The sequence below is a fragment of the Myotis nattereri genome (assembly GCF_964212035.1).
Source record: "Myotis nattereri genome assembly, chromosome: 6".
Classification (NCBI taxonomy): domain Eukaryota; kingdom Metazoa; phylum Chordata; class Mammalia; order Chiroptera; family Vespertilionidae; genus Myotis; species Myotis nattereri.
The window spans coordinates 7,667,591-7,689,622 of record NC_138081.1 but is presented as its reverse complement, the minus strand read 5'-3'; the positions used below and the strand labels follow the sequence as shown (position 1 = coordinate 7,689,622).

At 56.2% G+C, this 22,032-nt stretch overlaps 1 protein-coding gene across 3 annotated transcripts in view; it reads left to right on the top strand.

Annotated features, from left to right (window-relative positions):
• Positions 1–11,655, top strand: part of ILRUN (inflammation and lipid regulator with UBA-like and NBR1-like domains) — a 99,379-nt gene extending 87,724 nt beyond the window's left edge. For 2 of the 3 annotated variants that reach the window (XM_081095017.1, XM_081095015.1), the window contains exon 5: positions 2,109–5,199. In XM_081095017.1, the coding sequence (XP_080951143.1) occupies positions 2,109–2,144 (36 nt within the window). In that variant the 3' untranslated portion in view covers positions 2,145–5,199. Of the gene's footprint in view, positions 1–2,108; positions 5,200–10,319 lie in introns of those variants that run through there. The other variant, XM_081095016.1, reaches the window with a different exon arrangement.
• Positions 11,656–22,032: the final 10,377 nt, after the last annotated feature.

Here is a 22,032-nt window from a genome sequence, read left to right as displayed (position 1 = left end):
TTGTTGTACGGAACAGTACTCCAACCACCTGAGCCACCCAGTCAGGGCATATTTCCTATTCTTGGTAGTTTTTGACTGCTGGTGTAAACATGACCAAAGCGCAATTTTTCTTGGAATACTGTTTTTCAGCCTCCTGAGCCAAGGCATTTTGTGTCAACTCCTAGAACCTTAAATGTGGAAAGATTTAGGGAGGAACGGGCAGAACCCAGATCTCTCCTGTTTCTTTTTTATTGATTTCAGATAGGAAAGGAGATGGAGAGAGAAATAGAAACATCAATGATGAGAGAGAATCATTGATTGGCTGCCTCCTGTACACCCACACTGGGGATCGAACCTGCAAACCGGGCATGTGCCCTGAATCAAACTGTGACCTCCTTGTTCATAGGTTGATGCTCAACCACTGAGCCACGCTGGCTGGGCTCCTCTCCTATTTCTACATAACCTGGATCCCACTGCAGTGCAAACTGTGCAGGACCAGCAACCCCCCTCCAGAGACCCCAGCCTCTCCTGGGACCTGGGGGCCTGTGACAAGATGGATGGCATAACCCAGACTCTTGTGTTCCCAGGCCTCAGCAGCTATTTAAAAACTTGGGTTTGGAGGGACTAATACTCCTGTGACTTAGAGGGATCTGACGCTCTAGGTCAGTGGTTCTCAACCTTGGCTGCACATTAGAATCACCTGGGAATCTTTTTAAAATCCTGATTTCTGGGCCTCATCCTCCAGAAATTCTGTTTCTTTGTTAGTAATGTTGTGGCCCCACCCCATACAAAGAAACAGAATTTCCTGAGGATGGGGCCCAGAAATCAGGATTTTAAAAAGATTCCCAGGTGAGTCTAATGTGCAGCCAAGGTTGAGAACCACTGGTCTAGGTAGTAGTCTGAGAAATACCTGTCCTCTTTCAGTTATTATTTCAGCAAATACTGGGTGCCTGCTAAGGGCCAAGTGGCGTGCTGGGGAGATGGCAGCAAAAGTCATACTGAAAAGGGATTCTAATCACTGGCAACCAAGCACCTTTATTTCTTTTCAAAGAAACATGCCTTTTTTTTTTTTTTTTAAAAAGGCAATTAGGTTTTAACTGCCCACATCCCATCAAGCTAATAGCAAATGTCATCTCAGTAATTCTTGTACCTAGATTCAGGATTCTTAAAGTAGTTGCCAGTCAGGAAGCCCCTCTCTGGTCATTTGTTGTGGCTATGGCTGAGGTGCCTGTTCTCTGCTCCCATTTGGTTTCTTTGGTCCAAGAGCCCTGCTGCTTCTGGGCCAGTTTGGGGTGTAGGACAATAGTGAAGGTGGTCACCAGTTATCTGTGCCCTCTTGGTCTTAGCAATGACCAGGTCTTTCCCAGGAGCACACTCCAGGGCGGGGCGTGGGAGTGGAGGGAAGCACAGGTCATCCTGCACCAAGTTCATGCGGGTGCTTTTGGTGTTGGCACATCTTAACCAAAGGAAAAAGTGAGATTGATGCCTTCTGCACCCAGCCAAGCGGCATAGAACATGCCTTTGAGAATTTGGATTAGTCCTTATTGTCATGTGGCAAGGGGAGGCATTCTGGGGAGAACGGAGGTCAGACTTGGGTCTGCCTTTGCTGCCCATTGACTTTGAGCAAGTCTCAGTCTCCTCAGTCATATGGGTGTGATAACACTCACCTGGCTGTGGGATGAGGGTTCAAGATGTGCGCAAAGCTGCTAATACCGGGCCTGGTAGTAGGTGCCAGTAGATAGTTGCTTTTCTGCTGCAGTGTTTTTGTCGTTGATAAAAGTTTTGTCATTAGCCAGCAGTAACCTACATTGTAGAAGTTAAGGGGCAGCAAGAGAATCTTTAGCTGAGAGGTGGTGACATTTGTCAAGAAAGAAAGAAGGCTTTGTGAACTAGATAGAGGAAAGTTGAAAGATGAGGAGTCTCCCCTCTCTGCATGGTGTGATCGAGTGAGAACACTTAGCACCTTGAAATGTGCTCATGTTTGGCCTGGCAAGGACAGCCCTCAGGCTTTGTCTGTGCCTGGAGCGTCCCCGTGGCTCTCTGGGAACTGTGGATTCTTTTACTTGGTTTCGGTTTTCAAATTGTACCTGCTGTGTCTACCATCACTGACTGTGTTCACTCTCTTCCAGGGGCTCCACGGGCCTTACCCCTTCGGCCAGTCTTAAACGGGTGTCAGCAAGAAGAAAAATTAACAAAAGACAGAAGGTCTGACTTTGGTGGGGGGCGGGCAAGGGGTTCCTCAGGATTGCAGACCACATCGCACGGACCTCTGGCTCTGACCGTCCATCCCGGAAGAAGAGGAAGAAGCAGAACAGACTAGTTTTGAGTAAACTCAGTGTGCATGTGTGAATGCTGAATCGCTGGAGTGGTGTTGAGGCTACCAAGAAGAAATCCATGCAGCCACCTTGGGTTTTATTAGGCGTCAGTCTAATAAGTCATTAGGTCACTCGGGAAGGGGAAAAAAAGCTTAAAATGGGGGAAAAAAGCCATCTTTTTAAACAAAAATTATTTTGCCTACAGACAGGTTGTAGTTTTGAGCACATGTTAATTTTCCCCCTCTTTCCGCACTTTTATTTTATTTCTTTTTAGATAAGGGATAACATGCTCTTTATAGAATAGCTGCTTGCTCTGGGAGCGATTCAGGTTCAAAGCTGGTGTGGTGTGGGGGGCTCTGTAGGCAGTGCTGCAGGAGGGCGTCAGCTGTGCCACGTGACCCAGGAGTCTAATGGCATCAGCCATTGAGCCATCGCCCTTTTCCTCTTCTTTCTCTTTAGTCTTTTGTTGATTTATACCTTTGACATTTGTATTCATCAACCCTGCGGCTTGTTACCATCAGAACCTCTCTGAAAGACCAAACTTCCCTGTGTGCCCGCAGAGGAAGCCTTGAGGACGGATCTCGGGTGGCGTGGGAGTTTCTGGGGCTGAGAGGTCTTCTGCACACACTTGTAACAGTTCAGATTGCTTTCTCCCATGCTTCTCCTGGCACAAAGGCCGTCATACTTGCTGCTTTTTGGCTTCTTCATCCACAGTGGCTCCCCGTTCATTCTGTGCTGCGTTTATGCGTGTGCCACGTGCACAGGGTGTGGGTGAGCTCACCAGCGAGTGTGAAGTGAAGGTCCCATTCTTCTCTGTTGTCACACAACTCCCTTCCCTGTGTTTCCTCTCAGTTGTCTTTTGTGGTGTTCTTGCAGCCTGTTAGTGGGGGCTGAGCCTTTAAGGTATGAAAATACAGCCACAAGTGGGGAATTGCCATGGGGAAGCACCGGAGTTGCTCTGTGATCTTGGAGACCACATTTTGATGGAAATGAGAGGACCCCATCCTGAGCAGGATGCCTGGTTGTCGGGAGGTGGTGGGACCGGCCCACCCAGCCAGAGCAGAGTGGCTGGCTGCTCCCTTGGGCAGGTGGCCCCACTGGCATCCTGTGGATTCTGAGCAGGCTGAGATGTGGGTATCTCTGTGGGAGGCTTGAACCAGGCTAGAACAGCTGTCTGCCAAAGATACAAGAATATGCAAAGTCCCTCTTCTCTTCTCACCCCCTCCTTCCCTCGAGTGTTGGTTGGTTTGATAGCCAGGAGGTATGGATCTAGGATCAAGGGTGCGGTTGCCTGCCTATTACCACACCCCAAGCGTGTGAGTCAAAGGAAGGAGACCAGGTGATGAGTGGCTGCAAGGGGTCATATAGCCTTGATGTGGGTGAGGGTCTGCCTGCCTGTCTGTCTCTGTCTGGGTGTGTGAGTTCCAAAAATGTGTGTTTGTTCCTCCTCATCCTCTTCTGAGACTGTTTTTTAAAAGCTTGATTGTGGGAGATAAGCTTGTATGAAATTACCCTTTTGCCTCCCCACCTCCCAAAAATTAAAAGGGGGGGTAGATTTTTGTCCACTGGAGAAGCCCTAGGGGAGAGTGGAGACAGCCTGCTGAGCAGGGCAGTACAGCTGGGGCGGGGACTGGGCTGGAGCACCAACTTGTGCACACGAAGAGTGCCCCATTCCTGAGTGGAGAACCTGTCAGGTGCCCAAGCCAGGGGCTCACGATGGCTTTTTGGCTGAGGGCGCTATTAGCCTAGACTGCCGCTACTGTTGGTGCCAATCTCCTGGGACACTGCCACCCTGGAGTCCACCCATGCCCAGCATTCTCCTCATTTGATAGCTCTCAAAGCAGCACATCTCCAGCTGCTCCTGACAGGATCATCGGGGCTTTCCATCCCCTGATTTCCTGGCTTCCTCATCTGCTACACGCAAGGTGCCCCTTCACCATTTCCCAGGAGGGAGGGCCTGCGGTTATTCAGCAGAGGCGTCCTGCTCCTCTTGCTTGTAGGCAACCCAGCCTGGCAAGGAAACTGTCCCAAGCACGCTGGCTTCCCTCCCAAGAACAAACTGTTTCTGTACACATCCTCACAGAGGGCCAGAGCAAGGGCAAGCCATGGAGTGGGGCAGGGAGTCCACTGCTCCCTAGCACCAGGGGGCTAGCAGTGCCATTCATTCAGCTTCCTCCCACTGGTTTGAGGGCTGAGCAATGCCTAGAGCCCCTCCTCCGCTGCTCATAACTTCTGCTCCTCTTCACCAAGCAGCAGCTGCCAGTGGGCAGGACCACCAGTGTCGTGCCCACGGGGTGAGACCGACACCATCTTTAGGGGCCTGAGCAGTGTCTGGGAGGCAGAGGGGCTGAGGCTTGGGAAGAGCCTGTCTGTGTGCATGGAGTGAGGTGTGTGTGGATGTGTGTGCACGCGTGCATGCTTTTTTTTTCTTTCTGTCATGGGGACAGTTGAATTCGGGGCATTTTTCTACAAGAAACAGACATCTCTCCCTCCGTAAGGACTGACTGTAAACTTGAAGCCCATCAAAGGCAATTCCAACCTAGAAAAAACCTAAGCAAGACAGCTGGTGTAGCCTGAGGGTGGCCAAGGTGGGAAATGGGCATGAGAATAAATACCTCCCCAAATTCAATCTGAGCCCCAGCAGGAGAGGATGGTGGGGTTGCCAGGGCTCAGAAAAGCAAGCTGATCCTCAGCCCCACCCTGCCTTTCCTTTCCTTTGTTTCTGTGGGTGAATGCTGGAGTGGCGATGGCTGCCCTCCACCTGAACAGTGGTGTATAGTGAGCAAGCTGGGTGGGTGTTTGTAGTGGGGCTTTGTGGTGCCTGGGAGGAGATGAAGATGAGGAGGTTTTTCCTTACTGTATAAATGAATATTTGTATGATTAAATTAACACACAAAAAAATGTCCATATGTGTCAGTGGGTTTTATTGTACCCTGAAGCCCGCTGTACCTGCTTAGCCCCATGGTGATTCTCTTTGGTCTCTGGGTCTGTCCCTTTAGCAAGTGGAAAACCCTGAGGTTTGTTATATGTTTGGGAAGTCAGTCCTGGGGTTATAATTAGACTAGAGGTCCAGTGCACAAATTCGTGCACAGGTGGGGTCCAGCCAGCCTGCCCTGATTTGGGGGGGCGCAGGGGGCTGGCCAGCCATGAGGAGGGGTCGTGGGCAGTTGGCCAGCCCTGTCTCCTGGTTGAACTCCCGGTTGAATTCCCTGTCAAGGGGCAATTTGCATATTAGCCTTTTATTATATAAGATTAACTGCCCTTTCTGGCTCCTAGGACCCTCGGTCCCATGTGTCTGTTGAGCACTACTCTATCCCAGCTTCACTGGGGTCTGGCACACAGCACAGGAAACATCCTAGACTTAGAAGGGGGAATGCCTGGGAATGCATCTTCCCTTATGTGTTTCCCATGGTGGTCTCCAGGCTCTCCTTCTGTAATATTATGGATTAGGGAAGTTTTTACAGACTGGCCTGGGATCCTGAGAGTCAGGTAGGGACCACACTCCAGGCAGCTGGCAAACAAGTATATATATATATATATATATATATATATATAACAGGCCTAAGACCTTGGCCAAGAGATGGGGAGGTGGGTTACATGGTCGTCAGCATGAAAGAAACTTAATTGGCAAATATGATGGCAAATGATGGGTTCACTGGATCCATTTCTTCCTGTCTGTAACACTCCTTTAAAAAATTATTTTTAATTGTATTGATTTGAGAGAGAGAGGAAGGGATAGGGGGAGAGAGAGAGATAGAAAGCATCGATGAGAGAGAAACATCTATTGGCTGCCTCCTGTACGGTCTCTACTGGGGATGGAGCCTGTAACCTGAGCATGTGCCATGACCTGGAATTGACCCAGTGACTTCTTGGTTCATGAGTCAATGCTCAATCACTGAGCCATACCAGCCGGGCATGTAGCACTCTTTGTAATCCAGAACTCAGGTTTGTCCTCAGTCACTCCTCTGCGTTGACAGGAGAGTGAGATCAGAGGGGAAGGAGTTGCCTGGGTCTTACAGACTTGGACCCATGCCCTCAGCGTCCAAATGCTGGCATTGTTTTCACTGAAATTGCAGACCCCCAAGTTGGGTCCTCACCCTGGCTGGCAAAGCTGCGTGTTCTAAATGATGGTGGGCCTGGATGTAAGCCATGTCTCTAAGGATTATGTGTCATGGGTAGGGGATTCCCTGGCCAGTTCCCCGTAGGCAGCTCAGTGAGAGGACCTGTGGCCACAGATTGCATGAGAAAAATGGAGGCATCACAAAAGAACTGGCCCCCGCCCCAAGGGCTGAGAAGTCTCCTGGTCCTCTGTGTAGCCTGATGCACAGCCCAGGGTGAGGGAGCTAGGAGACTGGCCCTGAAACCCCTGCCCCGCTACTGTGACAGGGCACCTGCATCCTGCTTCCTTCCAGGTGCCCATGGCTGTTTGTTCTCTGCAGGACAGGGCCCCCGCCCTGTCACCTGGGTCTTCTGGCAGCTCAGACTCAGGCCTTCCCCAACACCCCTGCCGCTGGACAGTTATTTGCTTGGCAGAATCTGTTTGTCTTTGGGGCTGTAACCTGTCAAGAAGTCACCAGGCCCTGGGAGAAGGGAGCAGGTTCGATGGTAGCTACTGGCCCAAGCCATTCCCACGGGGGCTGGGTGACAGGGAGGGGGCTCTCAGCTGAGCTTTCGTCTGGGAGGTGAGGGGCGGGGGAGGCAGTGGCAGTGGTCCGGGCCCAGCCCTCCTGGCAAAGCAAACAGGTCCTCACAAGCCACCTCCCTGCCCCAGCTCAGGTTGTCCTGGGTGCCTCCCACCCTGTTCTCAAGAAGGCCCCTCCTGTAACTGCATGCTGTGACCCGGCCACTTTCCCAGACTCCACACCACCTGGTGTCCAGCCCTGTCTGGCAGCCGAGAGGACAGGCACCAGAGGCGCTCATGGCAGCCCTTCGTTTCAAAGTGGGAACAGGGAGCAGGCAAGACTATTTGAGCTGGGGAGGATGTGGGTTTGGGGGTCAGGGTGTCCAGAGAACAGATTCTGACAGGCTAGCGTGACTGACTGATGCGTTTCAGGTGACTCCTCTATAAAATAAATGGAGATATACTGGTTTAGAAACCATGGCTTTTCTGAATATCACTTTTAGCTCTTAGTTCTGAGACGCTGTAATCTGGGAAAGTGCTTCTCCAACTTGCTGTCCTCTGCCGTTAGATGGAGTTTAGTCTCAGGACTGGATGAGCTCATCAGAGGAGTGTCAGTGGCTTTGACCTCATTGGTGACACACCCCCAAATGCCCCGCCTTCAATAAGACCCTCCTCAGACTCTGAGGGTCGATGGCCGCAGCTGACCTCTCCTGGCCTTCTCCCTCCGGGGCAGCTCTGCAGATGGGAATGGAGCGGACAGGGCTAGGTGCTGGCCAGACCAGGAGGGTCCCCCACCCAGGAGGCAGGGGCCAGGGCCTGGAGGAGCAAGGCCAGGGCCCAGCACAGCGTAGCTTAGTTCCTGTGGTCCTGTCCTCCCAAGGACAGGCTAGGCCCTGGAGCCAAGTTCTAGGACTTCCTTCTACTGGCGGGGGTGGGGGGTAGGGGAGGCTGAGAGAAGCGGGGTTGTGTCTGAGTGGGGGCCATGCTTGCCTGTACCAAGCCCCCATCCCTGGTCAGCAACCAAGACACCCAAGATCCCCGGAAGGCTGGGCTGTCACTGCTCCGGGCGCTCGCGTGGCAGTGAGACAGCAGGGCCAGGAAGGGGTTGTGGCTGCGCTGTGAGGAGTGCCCTCTCGGTATGGCTGTCCTGAGCCACTCTGGGGGTGGGCGGGGGAATGTGTGGACAGCCATAGTAGGGCTGAGGGGGCTAGGAGTGTGGTCACCTCAGAGCTGGTGCAGGGTGGGCCCAAGGCCAGCAGAGGGCACCATGTGGCCCACCTCTCTGGAAAGGGGGGACACTGGCCTGGCCTGGCCTCCCCATGAAGTATGTTTTCCAAACCCCACCTTCCAGGCCACGTTACCTCTGACTCCACTACACGGAGGCAAGCGTGGGCTCAAATCTAGGCTCTGCGGCTTGCCTCAGCCTGTGTCCTAATCTGAAAATCAATACAGTTTCTTTCTCCAGAGGCATTATGAGAAGTAAAACTCACTACTAAAGTGTAGCATCGTATACCTGACACATGGGAAGTGTCCAGTATGTGGTCACCATTGTTACATTTTTGTGACCTGCCAGGTGTGGCACGTCTGGGCTCCCGAGAAGAGGGTCTGGGACACTGGGCATTTGAGGGGCAGAGTCCAAAAAATCCGCAGCCTGCATAGGAGTCTCCCTGGACCACAGTCCTTATTTCCAGCAAATTCTTGCCTGGTGGGTCTTTCTTGATCTGGGGCGGGAGTTGAGATACAGGGAAGGCGCAGGCTGGAAGAGTCCAGGAGATCCTCGTTTCCCGAGGGGAGGCTCGGGGAGGCTCTTTGTGCATGGTTGTTGGATGGAGAAAGAACACACATGGCAGAGAGACTGGGAGATACTGCCTGTGCTGGACTGGCCTGATTTCTGGAGGTGGGCACTGCCCAGCTCAGTCCCCACACAGTGGCAGGCTCCTGGAGAGGTGGCAGGGGGTGGCCCTGGTGTGCCCGAGGCTGAGTGACAGCCCAGAAACCTATGCCTGGCAACTGGTTTGGACACTGCAAGGGTGGAGCACAGGCTGACACGTTTGCTCCCACAAAGACCCATAACGGCACCAGGGCCAGGCGTGGAGGCCAGGCCACAGGTAGGCACCATCCTTGTGGCACTTGCTGGTGCCAGATGGCACCCGGATCCTCTGAGCACCTCCAGCTCTTGCTTTCATACTGGCTCCTTCACTGACTCCCACATTCGGCTTCCTGAGCACACTTGAACCAGGAGCCATGGGGGTGAAGGCTTGGGGTTGGGGTGCCCACAGAGAACTGGCGGATCAGGGGGGCAGTTTATGTATATGTTGAGGCCCAGCTGCCCCCGGTGGTGATGAAGACACATGTCCCTGTTGGGGAGACAGAATCTTGGGGAGGTGAAAAGTGGGCACTGGTGGGGCATTGGGCAGCTTAGGGTCCTCTGAGTGGGGACAGTAACCGCTCAGGGCATCCCCAAACCTGAGGCCAGGAAGGACCTTAGAGCCCAGGCAGAGAGGGCCCTGCTTTCCATAGCCCCACAGCCAGTGTGGCCACTCCCCGCCCAGGCTCCGCAGGCACCTGAGCCAGCAAGGGGAGCCAAGGTCCCCAGGGAAGAGAAACGGGAACAGACTCCAACTGGCTCTGATCCCCATGCCCGCAGCAGGCGGGGGTCCGGTGGAGTCCAATCCTAGTGGCGGTGGTTGGGCCTGAGGGAAGGTAGCCTTGGCTCCTGAGTCTCGTTTGCATGGAGGGAAGAGGAATTTGCATCTTCAAAAAGTTTTAGCTGTGGGAAGGGACAGGGCGGGCGGGAGGGGGGGGTGGTTAGCCATGTCTGCAGTCTCCTGCCTCCCCTGGGGGGTGAGGGGGGAGCAGGCCCATGCCAGCAGGCTGGCCCCGACCTTACCTGGTGCGAGCAGCCCAGCTGAGTCTGTACTGTTGGTCAGCATTCAGGCTCTGTCCATGTGGAGCACACAGAGGGGCCGACCCCTCACACCTGCACATGCACACACATTCTCAAGCATGTGCTCAACATACATGTGCGGTTCCGCGCACCACTCACACCGGATCATGTTCACACAACACACCTGTATCCACGTACTGACACGGGTGCCCACTCATCACCTTAGTTCATCCACAGACATACCACCACACCGGAGGGTCACGTAATCTCACACCGGCACGTGCCCACCCACGCACACATTCATACTTAATAGTTGATATTTTTTACCAGTTTTTCAAGTCGGGTATATTTGAAATTCTTTCTATTCCCACCTCACACCACCTTCAGGAGGAAGTTGTGGGATTCCGTGAGCTCTGCCCTGGGGGCTGGCCGGCAGGGACTGTGCTCCCTGCCCCCCTCGGCCGTGTACCAGGCCCCTCTCGCACTCCGACTGGAAACTTCCGTCTTTCCCCTTTAGGTCCACGGCCATCAGCACTTGTGAAACCACAGGCAGAGCCACGCCGTTAGCAGCCGGGAAGGAGCCAGGCTCCCGGCCCCGCGGGAATGCAGCTGAGTGTGATGTTCCCCTACGCGCGGAGGGAGAGCAGCAGTACTGGCACTTTGTGAACTGGCCACAGCGACTAGGAATGAGTACTAGTGAGTGGTAACAGTGACTGCACTCTGGGTTCTGGACTACTTTTCTCCAGTAAAATGTTGTGAAGGTTTTTGGTCAACAACAACGAACACGTAACGTGTTTCTTACTGATGTGCACACTACATACAGGGAAAACCCCGACACTTGGGGGTTCGGCTTGATACACCCTGCATAATCACCCAGGTCAAGATCTAGAACCGATTTTCAACCGGTGTGCTGGAAGGGTTTTTAAAACACGCAATTCCTGACTATTTAGCCAGGGGCACTGACCTCTTTTCTCTTGGATTGTCAAATGAAAAATGACAGCAGCCAACACAGTAGTCTGGTGTGAAAAATCAAAATTATACCTATTTTTGGGTCAGCTTGACAAGAAATGTATTTTTTGGTGTGCCGCAGAATGTCAGTAATTTATGTGTGCCATGGCATGAAAAAGGTTGCAAATCGATGACTAGAACATGCCCAGCGCCTCAGCAGGCTCCCCAGTGTGCCTTCCTCATCCACACCTCACACAAGAGGAGCCAATGTTATTCCCATTTGCGAGGTGGAAAAACTGAGGCTCAGGTCGACAGTCACATACTAACAAGTGACCAGACTGGGAGCTCCCTGACCCCAGACCGCCACGTTGCATAAATAAATGCCCACTAATGTGCACTGCGCACCCTCACATTAGTAGAGGGCCGGTCGAAAAGGGCTGAAAGGGCCTATTTTGCTTTTCCCATGAGGAAAGCAGCAGAGGCCACCTAAGCTTGTCTTCAATCTGCCCTTAAAAGCGTGTCAGTGATCTGGGGCTGCAGCTGCTGCCCTGGGGCATGGTGTGTCCATGGCGTGGACATCTCTCACTGGAAGAAGCCATTCAAGCATTTTCATCATGCCCTCCATCTTCGGAAACCCTGTTGATGAAGCTTGGCCTTCATCCATCCATTCAATCGTTTGTTTATAAATATGTATTGAACACTTACCTGCCATGTTCCCAGCCCTGTCCTAGGTGCTGAGGATGCAACAGTGAAACAGACAAAAATATCCCTGTGTCATGGAGCTGACATACAGTGAGATGTATGGTCAATGGCAGCCGTGGGCAAACTACGGCCCACGGGCTGGATCTGGCCCATTTGAAATGAATAAAACTAAAAAAATAAATAAAGACTGTACCCTTTTATGTAATGATGTTTACTTTGGATTTATATTAGTTCACACAAACACTCCACCCATGCTTTTGTTCCGGCCCTCCGGTCCAGTTTAAGAACCCACTGTGGCCCTCGAGTCAAAAAGTTTGCCCACCCCTGGTCTATGGGGTGGTCAGAAGGGATATGGAGAAACGGGAGGGGATAGGAAAGGGAGGGCGAAGTGGAACTTTAAATAGGAGGTCCCACTGAGAAGGTAGCATTTGAGGCAAGATGTGGAGCAGCTGAGGGAGGCTCATAGTGGGTATCTGGGAGAAGAGCATGCCAGGCAAGGAGAACTGCCAAACGAAAGATAGGTGCTCGTCATATTTAGGTGCCGATTGTGGATTTTGTGAAAGGCAGGTTATGGCATCTGCCCCGTCCTTGATGCTGTGTGACTTGGATGGAGCCACTCCCCATCTCTGGGCTCTTTTCACTCCCATGAAGTGAAGCTTAGATGAGCTGCCCTGCCCACCTGAGCACTCTCTGTGTCCCCGAGTGCCTGCCCTTAGCAGCAGACGAACTTCTGTGGTCACCCCCAGGTCTGAGGACTGGGCCTGGCAGAGTTCATGGCAATACCTTGGGCTTGGCCACCCTCACTCCAGGGCTGTCCACAGCCTCAATCCAGGGCCCTGATGCCTTGGATGCAGTGGCCAGTGGTGGTGGTAGGGGAGACCCTGGCATAGTTCCTGGATATCTGAGCATCGTCAGGTATTGGGAGAACGGGTAGCCTTACCAGGGATTTGTATGCCATATGTTTCCCTGCAAGCTTATTGCTGAGGGAGCAGTGGATGAGAGCTGAGGCTAGGTCCCTTCAGACTCCACCCGCCCTGAGCACTCCTAGGCCTGGTGTCTAGAGGACCTCATAGCTGACCTCCTCCCAGGGCTGGCTCCTGTTTCCCTCCCCTTCACCCCCTTTGCTTCCCACACCTCCTCAAAGGAAATGGTTACCAAGACCTTCTACACAGAAGGAGCTGGCCAAGGAGAGGGTGACAGGCCCTCTGGAGTTGCTCAGAAATGGCATTCAGCTGCAATGACATCATCCTGAAAGACAGTGGCTTAAACAAGACAGGGACTTACTTTCTGTCATTAAATGTAAAGTCTGAAGATAATTACAGTTCTGGCTTCCAGCCCCAGGGCCTCCTTGTGGTCACAGTACAGTCACCACAGCTCCAGCCATCACATCTCAGTGCCAGGTAGATAGGAGGAAAGAATGAATTAGTCCCCCTTTTAAGGGACTGTCCTGTGATGCCTACTCAACAACTTCTTGTATATGAAGGAATGCTGGCATTATTTCATCCAAGAAAATTGTAATTCCATTGGTAAGAAATAAGGAGAGAATGGATATTGAGGAAGCAACTTGCAATCTCTTCCCTATACATGCCCTGCACTCTTCCATCTGTTTCTTAAAAAAATGCATGCTGTTCCTTCCACCTGTGAGGCCCGTCTACCCTCACGCCCACCCATCTATTCTCTGATAAGGAGCCCACAGCACATTTTCTGAACCTCTTGGGGTTGCCAGTAACAGAAACCCCTGGGGTTGCTCAAGTGAAAAGGGGGAGGGTGGAGTTAATTGTAAGAACACAATACCAGCCTGTGGGGTCCATCAGAGGAGCAGGGCAGGGCTCCCCACTGCCCTGCTCAGAGCGCCGGGGCTGGAGACAGCCAGGTCCAGATCTGCTTCCAGGGAGTTGATACCCATCACACCGACCAAAACCTAGATCCTTTCAGGCTCCTCTCAGTGCCAAGAAGATAAGGCAGTCAGTAGAGATAAACCCGGTGTCAGGGAGCACCAGGCACGCAGTGGCACTGGGTGAGAGTGTATTGGACGTAGCCCTCAGGAAAGTGGCCCAGAATCCAACAGCTGTAGACCTTGAGGGGCAGGTGATGGGACAGCGCCGGACGGAAGGCCCCAGGACAGGGGTCAGGCGCTGGGGTCTTCAGCGCAGGGCTGGCCCCAGCCTGGAGAAGGGACAAAAGAGAATCGGGGTGCGGGTAGGGGCGGCCAGTGCTGTGGCTGTTCAGAGGAGCCACTGAGTTCAGACACCCAGCAAGTGCTGAAGGCCTGAGCCTGGTCCCAGTGGGTCCCCTGAGTGGGTTATGTCCCAGGTTGCAGGTGATTGGTGGGCAAAGGAGGCAGACCTCCTGGCAGCTCACCAGGTTGGAAGGGGAGCCGGTCCTATCCCCAAACCGGCCATGCGAGGAAAGTCACTTTCACCCCAAGGAGCAGAGTTGCCATGCCCTGAGCACCCGTCTCCATGGAGAAAGCTGCCTCAGGGGTGGGGAAGGAAGGAGACCAGCTGGCTCCCCAAGTGCCCCTTTCTCAAGTCCTGCTCCCCAGACCTTGTCTCCCCATATCTCTGCGGCCTTGGGAAGCTCACCGAAGCTGCATACGGTGTCAGTGCTGTTATCTATATATATAAAAGCCTAAGCGACCGGTAGGACCGGAGGACCGGATGACTGGCCGGTAGCTATGATGTGCACTGGCCACCAGGGGGCAGACACTCAACGCAGGAGCTGCCCCCTGGTGGTTAGTGCGCTCCCACAGCCAACCTCCTGCGGTCGCCCCCTCCACCCCCCCACCCCATCTGGCCAGGCCGAGGGACCCCACCCGCCTCTAGTGCACTGGGCCTCTAGTTAAGTAATAATACCTTATGTGTGTATGTGATGCATTTTCTTTAAAAAATTTTTAAATGTAATGATTTTTTAGGCAGGGGGTGGGAGACATCAATTTATTGTTCCACTTATTTATGTCTTCATTGGTTGAGTCCTGTGTGTGGGGATCGAACCCACAACCTTGGGGTATCGGGCCCATGCTTCAACCAAATGAGCTGCTGCCAGGACTGTGATGCATTTTCTCATCTAGGGCTCCCTGGAGCCTCCACACCCTGACACGTGAGAAGCCTTCAGGTCAGAGAGGAGAAAACTTGCTCCAGCTCCCCAGAGGGACAGTGGCCGGGGGAGGGGCCCTCTGGCTCCTGGGTCACACACAGGTCTTGGGTGCCAGGCTAGGACTGTACCCAGTGGCAGCAGTGAGCCCTGTGGGATTGTCAGCTTGAACCCACCTGGTAAAAACGGGCGTCCATCCTGGGACTGCTGTCCTCTTCTCCATCGCTCCCCCGGAAGCTATCCAGGGTGGGGCACAAGTAGGTTGCAGTTGTTCCTATGGAAAATTATACAGTAATTAATAATACAAGAATAAACTGTGTTTGGCGTACTCACAACACGTAACCCTAGTTTTCCCCACCCTGTATGCCACCCTCATCTTACAGTACAGGAAGCTGAGCCCTGCAGAGGTGGCGACCCTTGCCCGAGCCCAAGCGTGGGCTGCCTGTCCAGGCCCTGCAGGTCTAGGCCTGCTCTTGGTGCCCAGCGCCCATGTGGCAGTGCGGAGAGGCCGGTAGGAAAATGTCACTCATACCTGGCCAAGTGTGACCTTGGGCAGTTTGCTGATTGGCTGGGCCGCGGTGTCCCCGCCCATGAAATGGGGCTAGTTGCCGATTCACAGGGTTTTTGTCCGACTGCGATGGCTCATGCCCACCTGAGTCCCCGCCTCCTCTAGGGGCCAGGCAACAGCTGGGGGGCAGCTCCCCACTGTGACCTGGTGCCCCCGTCCCTGCCCTGGCCCTGTGTCAGCTAGGCCCGCCCATGCACATCTTCCAGATGGCACCATAAAGCCATCCCCGAACCTGGGCCACCCGCCCGGGAACAAACAGCCCCTCCCAGGAGGCCACACCCCACTGGAGCCCTCACCCCCACTCACCCCCTGCAGGCAGGCTGCCTCGTCCCTGGGGCCAGGTGTGAGGGACAGCAGCTCAGGATCAGGCTGTGATCTGTCCTTTCTGAGACAGGGAGGGGAAGCCAACCGGAGACTGAGAAGTGGGCAGGGAGCTGGGAGCACGGGCCTCGGGAGGCCCCGGTGAAGGGCAGCCAGCTGGCCGCCGCCTCTCTCCTCTGGGGTAGGGAGGTGGGGTGGGAGGAACAGGAAGCCTGGAGAGCTGAGGCGCCAGGCCACACAGCAGGGCCCACATCCCCTTCTCCTGCCTCCTCGGAACTCATCCCTTCAGCCCCATACCTCCCGCCCTTCTTCCCAGAGGGCCCTGCTCAATGGAACTCGGGTCTCTGTTTTCCCATCTGTGCAGTGGGGGTGGCAGGGTTGGTGTGGGGCTGGGTAAAGTGGCTGTGTGACAGGCACCTTTCCCAGGAGACCTGTGCCTCAACCCGGACCCTCGCCCTCTCTGGGGCACGGACAGTCTGTCCCATGCAGTTCCATTCTCAGGTACAGATTGCCTGTCCGCTATTGTTTCCCTTTGTTTTATGGGTTGGGAGGGAGCAGAGGGCAGTAGTTCTGGGGCCAAGCTGCCAGGGTTCAAGTCCTCGCTCTGCACTTGCCACTTGTGCTACCTGGGGGCAGGGTTCTCTGCCTCAGTTTCCTCATCTGTGAAATGGGGTTGTTCATAGCGATGCCCTCCTCGTAGTGTGGACGTGCAGCTTAAACTGTTAGTGTGTGCAAAGCGCTGAGAACCATGAGGGTCCGTGCGTGGTCTCATTGTTAATCCTCTACTCCTGGGAGGAAGGGACCCCCAGATCGCAGGCTTGTGCTCCACGGGGCACCCCGGGAAGCTCGCTGCCGGAGGAAGGCACAAAGCACAGGGACGAGGATGCATGTTGCCAGCCCTGCGTGGCAAAAGGCCGAACCATGGGAGGGGCGCGGCCGAGGCCCAGGACCCCAGCCTAGGGCTGCGAATGAAGGCACCCCGCCCTGAAGTCTCCTGCCCCCAAGTCTGCTGGGCTAGAGGACAAGCCTGCCATGGTCTCCACTGGGCCAGGTGCCCGCCCGCCCTGAGAGGAGGCGCAGGGGCTGGAGATTTGGGGCTCTTCATTCTGCCCACTCGCCTACTCTCTGCGGGCCTTGAGCGCCCACGGGCCCCCTCTGTGCCTGCGTCCTCGTCTGTGAACTGGAACTGTGTGGGGAGGAAAGGGGAAGCTGTGCTGACGTTGTGGGGGGCGGCGATGGAGAGTAAACTCCGTGAGGGGCAGGTGGGGTCCCTCCCCGGTGAGAGGACTGTGTTCATGTGCTGGGAGGGCCCCCAGCGGCCTGGTGACAGGCTGTAATCCAAACTCAGCTCTCAGAAGGCCTGCTAAGGCCCAGAGAGGGAAAGGACTTGTGGACGTTGCACAGCAAGTCGGAGGCAGAGCTCAGGCTAGAGGTGGGTATTGAGACCCCCAGTGCCCTATTGACCCGCCCCCCGGGAGGGGTGCGGACAGAGGGAGCCCGGCCTCAGCTCCCCCGCGCCCCACCCCTCCTGCCTCGAGCACTCTGGGAGGCCTGGTTAGGCAGGCCTGGCTCCAGTCAGCTCTGCTGCTGCCCAGCTGTGCGCAGCTCACCTCGCCCCGGCGCCCCGGCCCTGACTCCGTTTACCTCTGAAATGGGGATAAGAACAGCACCCCACCCAAGGTTGTTGGGAGGGCCCAGGGGTGAACCAAGGCCCCACGCACCCCACCCCACTCCTGTATGTGCTCCCCTGTGAGGAACGCCGAGCCCAGCACCCCCTCAGAAAGCACAGCCTGTGTGCCCTCCCCTCTGCCCACCATCCAAACCCTAGGGGGCCCCCCACGCCTGGCGCCTGCTGCCTCTGCCATGAGGCTGTCCCAGCCTCTCAACCCCAAGACTGCCCCCCCCCAACCCCGCTCCCGGAGCCCTTCCTGCCCACCCTGCCCTCGCGGGGCACACAGTGAGGCCGAACAAAGTGGCGGTGTGGAGTGAGGGAGCGCGTGAGCCTGGAGGAGAGACGGTTTGTGAGTGACACCTGAGACGCGGGGCAGGACCTGCTTCCTGCAGCTGCTGCCAGGTGCGTGCAGCCTGGGCTCAGGGATCCTGGCTTCCCCCGTGTGACGCAGGACTGCGTCAGGTGGCAGAGGGGGCAAGGGTCATCGCAGGTGTGGGGCAGCCCCGGGAGCCACCAGGCTGCTGGGCCCGGTGAAGGGAGCACATAGCAAGAGGTCTGCAAAGGTGGAAGGAGGGGAAGGCGGGACAGAACAATCTCCCTACCAGTGGTCGGCAAACTCATTGGTCAGCAGAGCCAAATATCAACAGCACAACGATTGAAATTTCTTTTGAGAGCCAAATTTTTTAAACTTAAACTATATAGGTAGGTACATTGTTATTAACTTAATTAGGGTGCTCCTTAGGCTTAGAAAGAGCCACACTCAAGGGGCCAAAGAGCCGCAGTTTGCCGACCACTGCCCTAGACAGACTGACTGCAACCCCTTGTCCAGCCTGGCCATGTGCAGGCAGGACCGTCATGAGCAGAGCTTGGGCTTGGCTCACTTTGTATCCTGGCTGTCTTTTACTAGCTGTGTGTCCCTGGGCAAGTTAATAAACCTCTCTGGGCCTGTTTCCTCATCTATAAATGAATACACCATAGGGTTATTATGAGAATTAAATGACATTCTGTAGAAAAGACCTCTGTTTACAGTGCTTATATCATAGAAAGGGTTCGATAAATGCAAATAGTAACATTATTATTATATTTATTAATATAAAGGCACAGAGACCTGCAGAGACTGAATTGAAGCCACACAGCAGGCAGAAGCCAAGGAGAGACCAAGACTCCTATTTGGTAACTACAACAAGAGGCAACACAGCCTGGGATTGTGCACCAGATCAGCTCAGCCACTCACAAGCTGTGTGACCTCGGGCAACTTCCTTACCCTCCCTGTGCCTCGTCTCTTCACCTGTGCAACAGAGATTACAGTAGTGCACCTGCCTCACAGGCTGCTGGGAGGGCTCAGGAGTTCATGTGTGTAACGCACATGGAAAAGTGCCTTGAACCATGGAAAACACACCATGAGCTCAGCACTTATAAGGAACCTTGAGCAAGCCGCTTGGGCCTCCACCACCTCCCTGTGAGAGGGATAATTAGACGAGTTTAGCTGCCGGCACCTGCTGGCTCTGAGAGCCATAGCTCTGGGGAGTGGAGGTCCGTGGGTTCACACACACCCTCTCCCACTTTCACAGTCTTTGCACCCCAGGGAGGGGATCGCTCCCAGCTGCTGTTCCCCCCCACCCCCGCCCCCTGTTTCTCCTCCTCCAGAATGGCAGCCAAAGGAAGGGGCAGCCTTGGGGGTGAGGGAGGGGGAGACAGAAGCAGGGCTGGGTGAGGGGGAGAGGAGGGCTGCCCACTGGTGGGCCAGGGATGGGTAGCTGGGCCAGGCTGCTCGCGCCTCCCACTGGGGTGGGACCCTCAGAGCCAGGCCTGGCCCTCCATCGGGAGCGAGGACCCTCAGAGAAGCCCCTCTGACTTGGCGGAGCTGGGCAGGCGCTGCCGGAGGTGAAGACAATAGAGGAGGAGGCAGCACCCGGCCTCCGGGCTACGTGACCTCGGGCAGCCCCTGTTCTCTCAGGGGGCCCTGGTCTGGGCACAGGGAAGGCAATGTCTCAGCCCCTCCGGGGTCACAGGGCAGGAGGTGGGAGCTCAAGGTCCTCCCCCTCCCCAGGGGCAGGCCTTTAGCACTTCAGGGGAGGGGGTGCCGCAGGGTGGGGTGGGAACAGCTAAAAACCCCAGATCAGGAAGCAAACCCCAGATCAGTCACCCCTCCCCTGGCCCTGCTCGTTCCCACACGCCTGTGGCCATTGTTGTCCAAGACACTTATGTCTTTCCTGGGAACTGGTAGGAGGGAGCCCAGCCTGGCCCCTCTGACCTCCTCAGGGACATTCCCAGGCCCGCCTCAGCCCAGCCCCCAGCCCCCTCCCACCTCCCACCTCCCACCTCCCAGTCGGTACCCTCAACCCCAACAAATTCCATCCCACCGTCCATCCATCTGTCCGTCCGTTGGTCTGTGCACCTGTCCATCCCTCGATTCCATGCACAGCTATTCACTAGGCGCTGCACTGGAGCCCAAGGAGGCCAACCCAGCAAGACAGCAGCCTCGTCCCTGTGGGCTCCCCGCCCAGGGCCGGGCACTGGGAGCTGCTGTGTGACACGGCGGGGCAGGGGGCTTCTTAGAGGAGAGGCCATGCGGGTCCTGAAGACGAAGCCCGAGGGCACGTAGAAAAGTCAGGAAGCTAAGCCTTGCCAGTGCACAAGGGCACTGAACACAGTCTGTGCCCCAGTGTCCAGGACAGCGGGCAGGCAGCGATGCTCAGGGAGTGCTGGGTGAGCGCTGTCGGGAGGGGGGCCTCCCAGCAGCTCCCAGGGCTGCACCCGCTGGAGCTGAAGAACCCCGTGCGTGCCCGACGTGCTGTGAGCCGGAGGGGAACCCTACAGTTCTGCCCACACCTTACCCACCATTCAAGACAGGGGCTCTTCACCTGGGGTCCATTGGGGTGCCAGGGTCTGTGAGCCCCTGGAATCGTGTGTGGGGTGTGCATTCTGAGGTAGGGGGCCCATAGGGCTTAGCAGATTCTCAGAGCGACCCCTCTCCACGCGGGGCAAGACCCACAGGTGTGGGAAAGAGGCGCTTCACCCAACATCGCATCACACGCTGCTGAGAACATGCAGGACCTCCCACTCGCAGCCTCACGCCCACCCCACGCCGCGGGCCCCGAGCCCTCGCTAGCTAGCAGGGAGAATGGGATTTGAACTCCAGAACCAGGGCTCCTCCCTAGCAGCCCAGGAACCTGATGGACACGCCCCCATCGCCCGGCCCCAAGGGGCTGCCACCCAGCAGCCCGCCAGCAGAAGCGCCCCTCAGCACCCCTGTCTCACCTGTCTCCTCAGAGCTCCTCTGACACAGTCGGGCCCCAGGACCTGCCCATCTCACCCCAGGACTCCACACACCAGCAGGCTGCGGCTGTGGCTGCGGCTGCCACCTCCCTGGCAGGCCACTCACCTCAGGGCCCTGGCAGTGACCCAGGCTGGGGGCAGCAGGAACAGGGGAAGGGTCCTGGCTGGGCTCTAATTCCTACTCCGCTCAGCTGCCATCCTGCTGTGTGACCTTGGGCACCTCACTGCCCTCTCTGAGCCTCAGGAAGAAGGAAGCTTGTGGACTGGTCGATCTCTAGCCTCCTCTTGGCTCTCCCTTCTGTGTTTGTGACTCTAACCCCATCGAGGGAGAGCCGTGGGACCCTTCAGGCCTTGATGCAAATCTCTCCTTTGGGGCTGGTTTCTCTGACCCTCACACACACCCTTTCTGTCCCCCGTCCCTGCTTCCTTCTTGCCCGCTAGCCGCAGGCGTCCCTCTCCGACATGCTCTCTATCCTACCCATTTGTGCTTGTTTATCAGGCTCTGCCGCTCCATGGGGGGTCGAGGCCGGTCTGTGCTGTTCACTGCTGTGCCCAGGGCCTGGCGTGTAGTAGCTGCTCAATAAACATTTGCTGAAGGTGTGACTGGGAGGTCAGGCGTGGAACAGGCCTGGGTTTCTGAGGAAAGGGGTTGGAGGCTGCGCTGAGGGGGCACGCGGGCTGAGTGAAGTCTGCAGGAAGGGATGAGAGAGTTGGGTGGGTGGCTGCAGGCTCAATGCAAGGGTGTGGGGTGAGGGCAGGGAGGGGGAGCACCTGGGCAGAGCACGCGCACAGGCCTGTGTGAGAGGAGGGGCCCTTCAGTGTCCCAGGGCCACACGCGCCCCCGTGGCCTCTTCTGGGCAGAGGCCGGGCAGGCGGAAGGCCACCTTGCACAGCTGGACACAAAGGCACAACAGCCTCCCCCGGCCCTCGCCCCCTGATAAGGCGGGTAGGTCTCAAAGGGGCTAATGGGGAAGGGGAGGGCAGGGCTGCTGATAGCGGCTCCCCCTTCGCCGCGCCAGGCCCAGCCCCGCAGGCAGAACAGGTTCCGATTGTGCTCTTATCTGGGCCTGTGGCTTTGGAAGGCCCTGCTGGCTCGCGTGGGCAGTGACGCAGCCCTCCACCTCCGCCCCCCACGGCGGCCAGGCAGGGGCGCACCTGGCGCTCAGGAGGGGGCAGCGACGGAGGCCTCGCCCCGGGCAGGAGGAGGCCCTGCCAGGCTCGGAGCAGGGCTTTGCTTCAGGTCCCAGCTCCGCGGCCAGGAGCTCCCCCTGCCTCAGTTTCCTCGCCGAGTTACACAGGGACACTGAGGATAGGGTGCTACCGCAAGGGCTGGTCCTCTCTGTGAAGTCATCGGCCTGGCACATTGCAACCAGAGAGCACCAGCTGAGTGAGGTGCTCGGCAGGGAGGACTCGGAAAGGAGGGCGCGGCCTCCAGGCCCCGCAGTCTGCCTCCACTGCCCCCGCTTTGTCCTCCCCACCCCCCCTTCTCCGCTCCAGCTCACCCGCCTCCTCACAGCCTCTCAAGTCCCTGCACCAGGCAGCAGCCGCCTCAGGGCCTTTGCTGGAGATCTGCCTCTACCCAGGGCTCACAGCTAAACGCAGGGCTCACGCCTCCGCCTTCATGCTTCTGCTCAAACCCCACCTTCT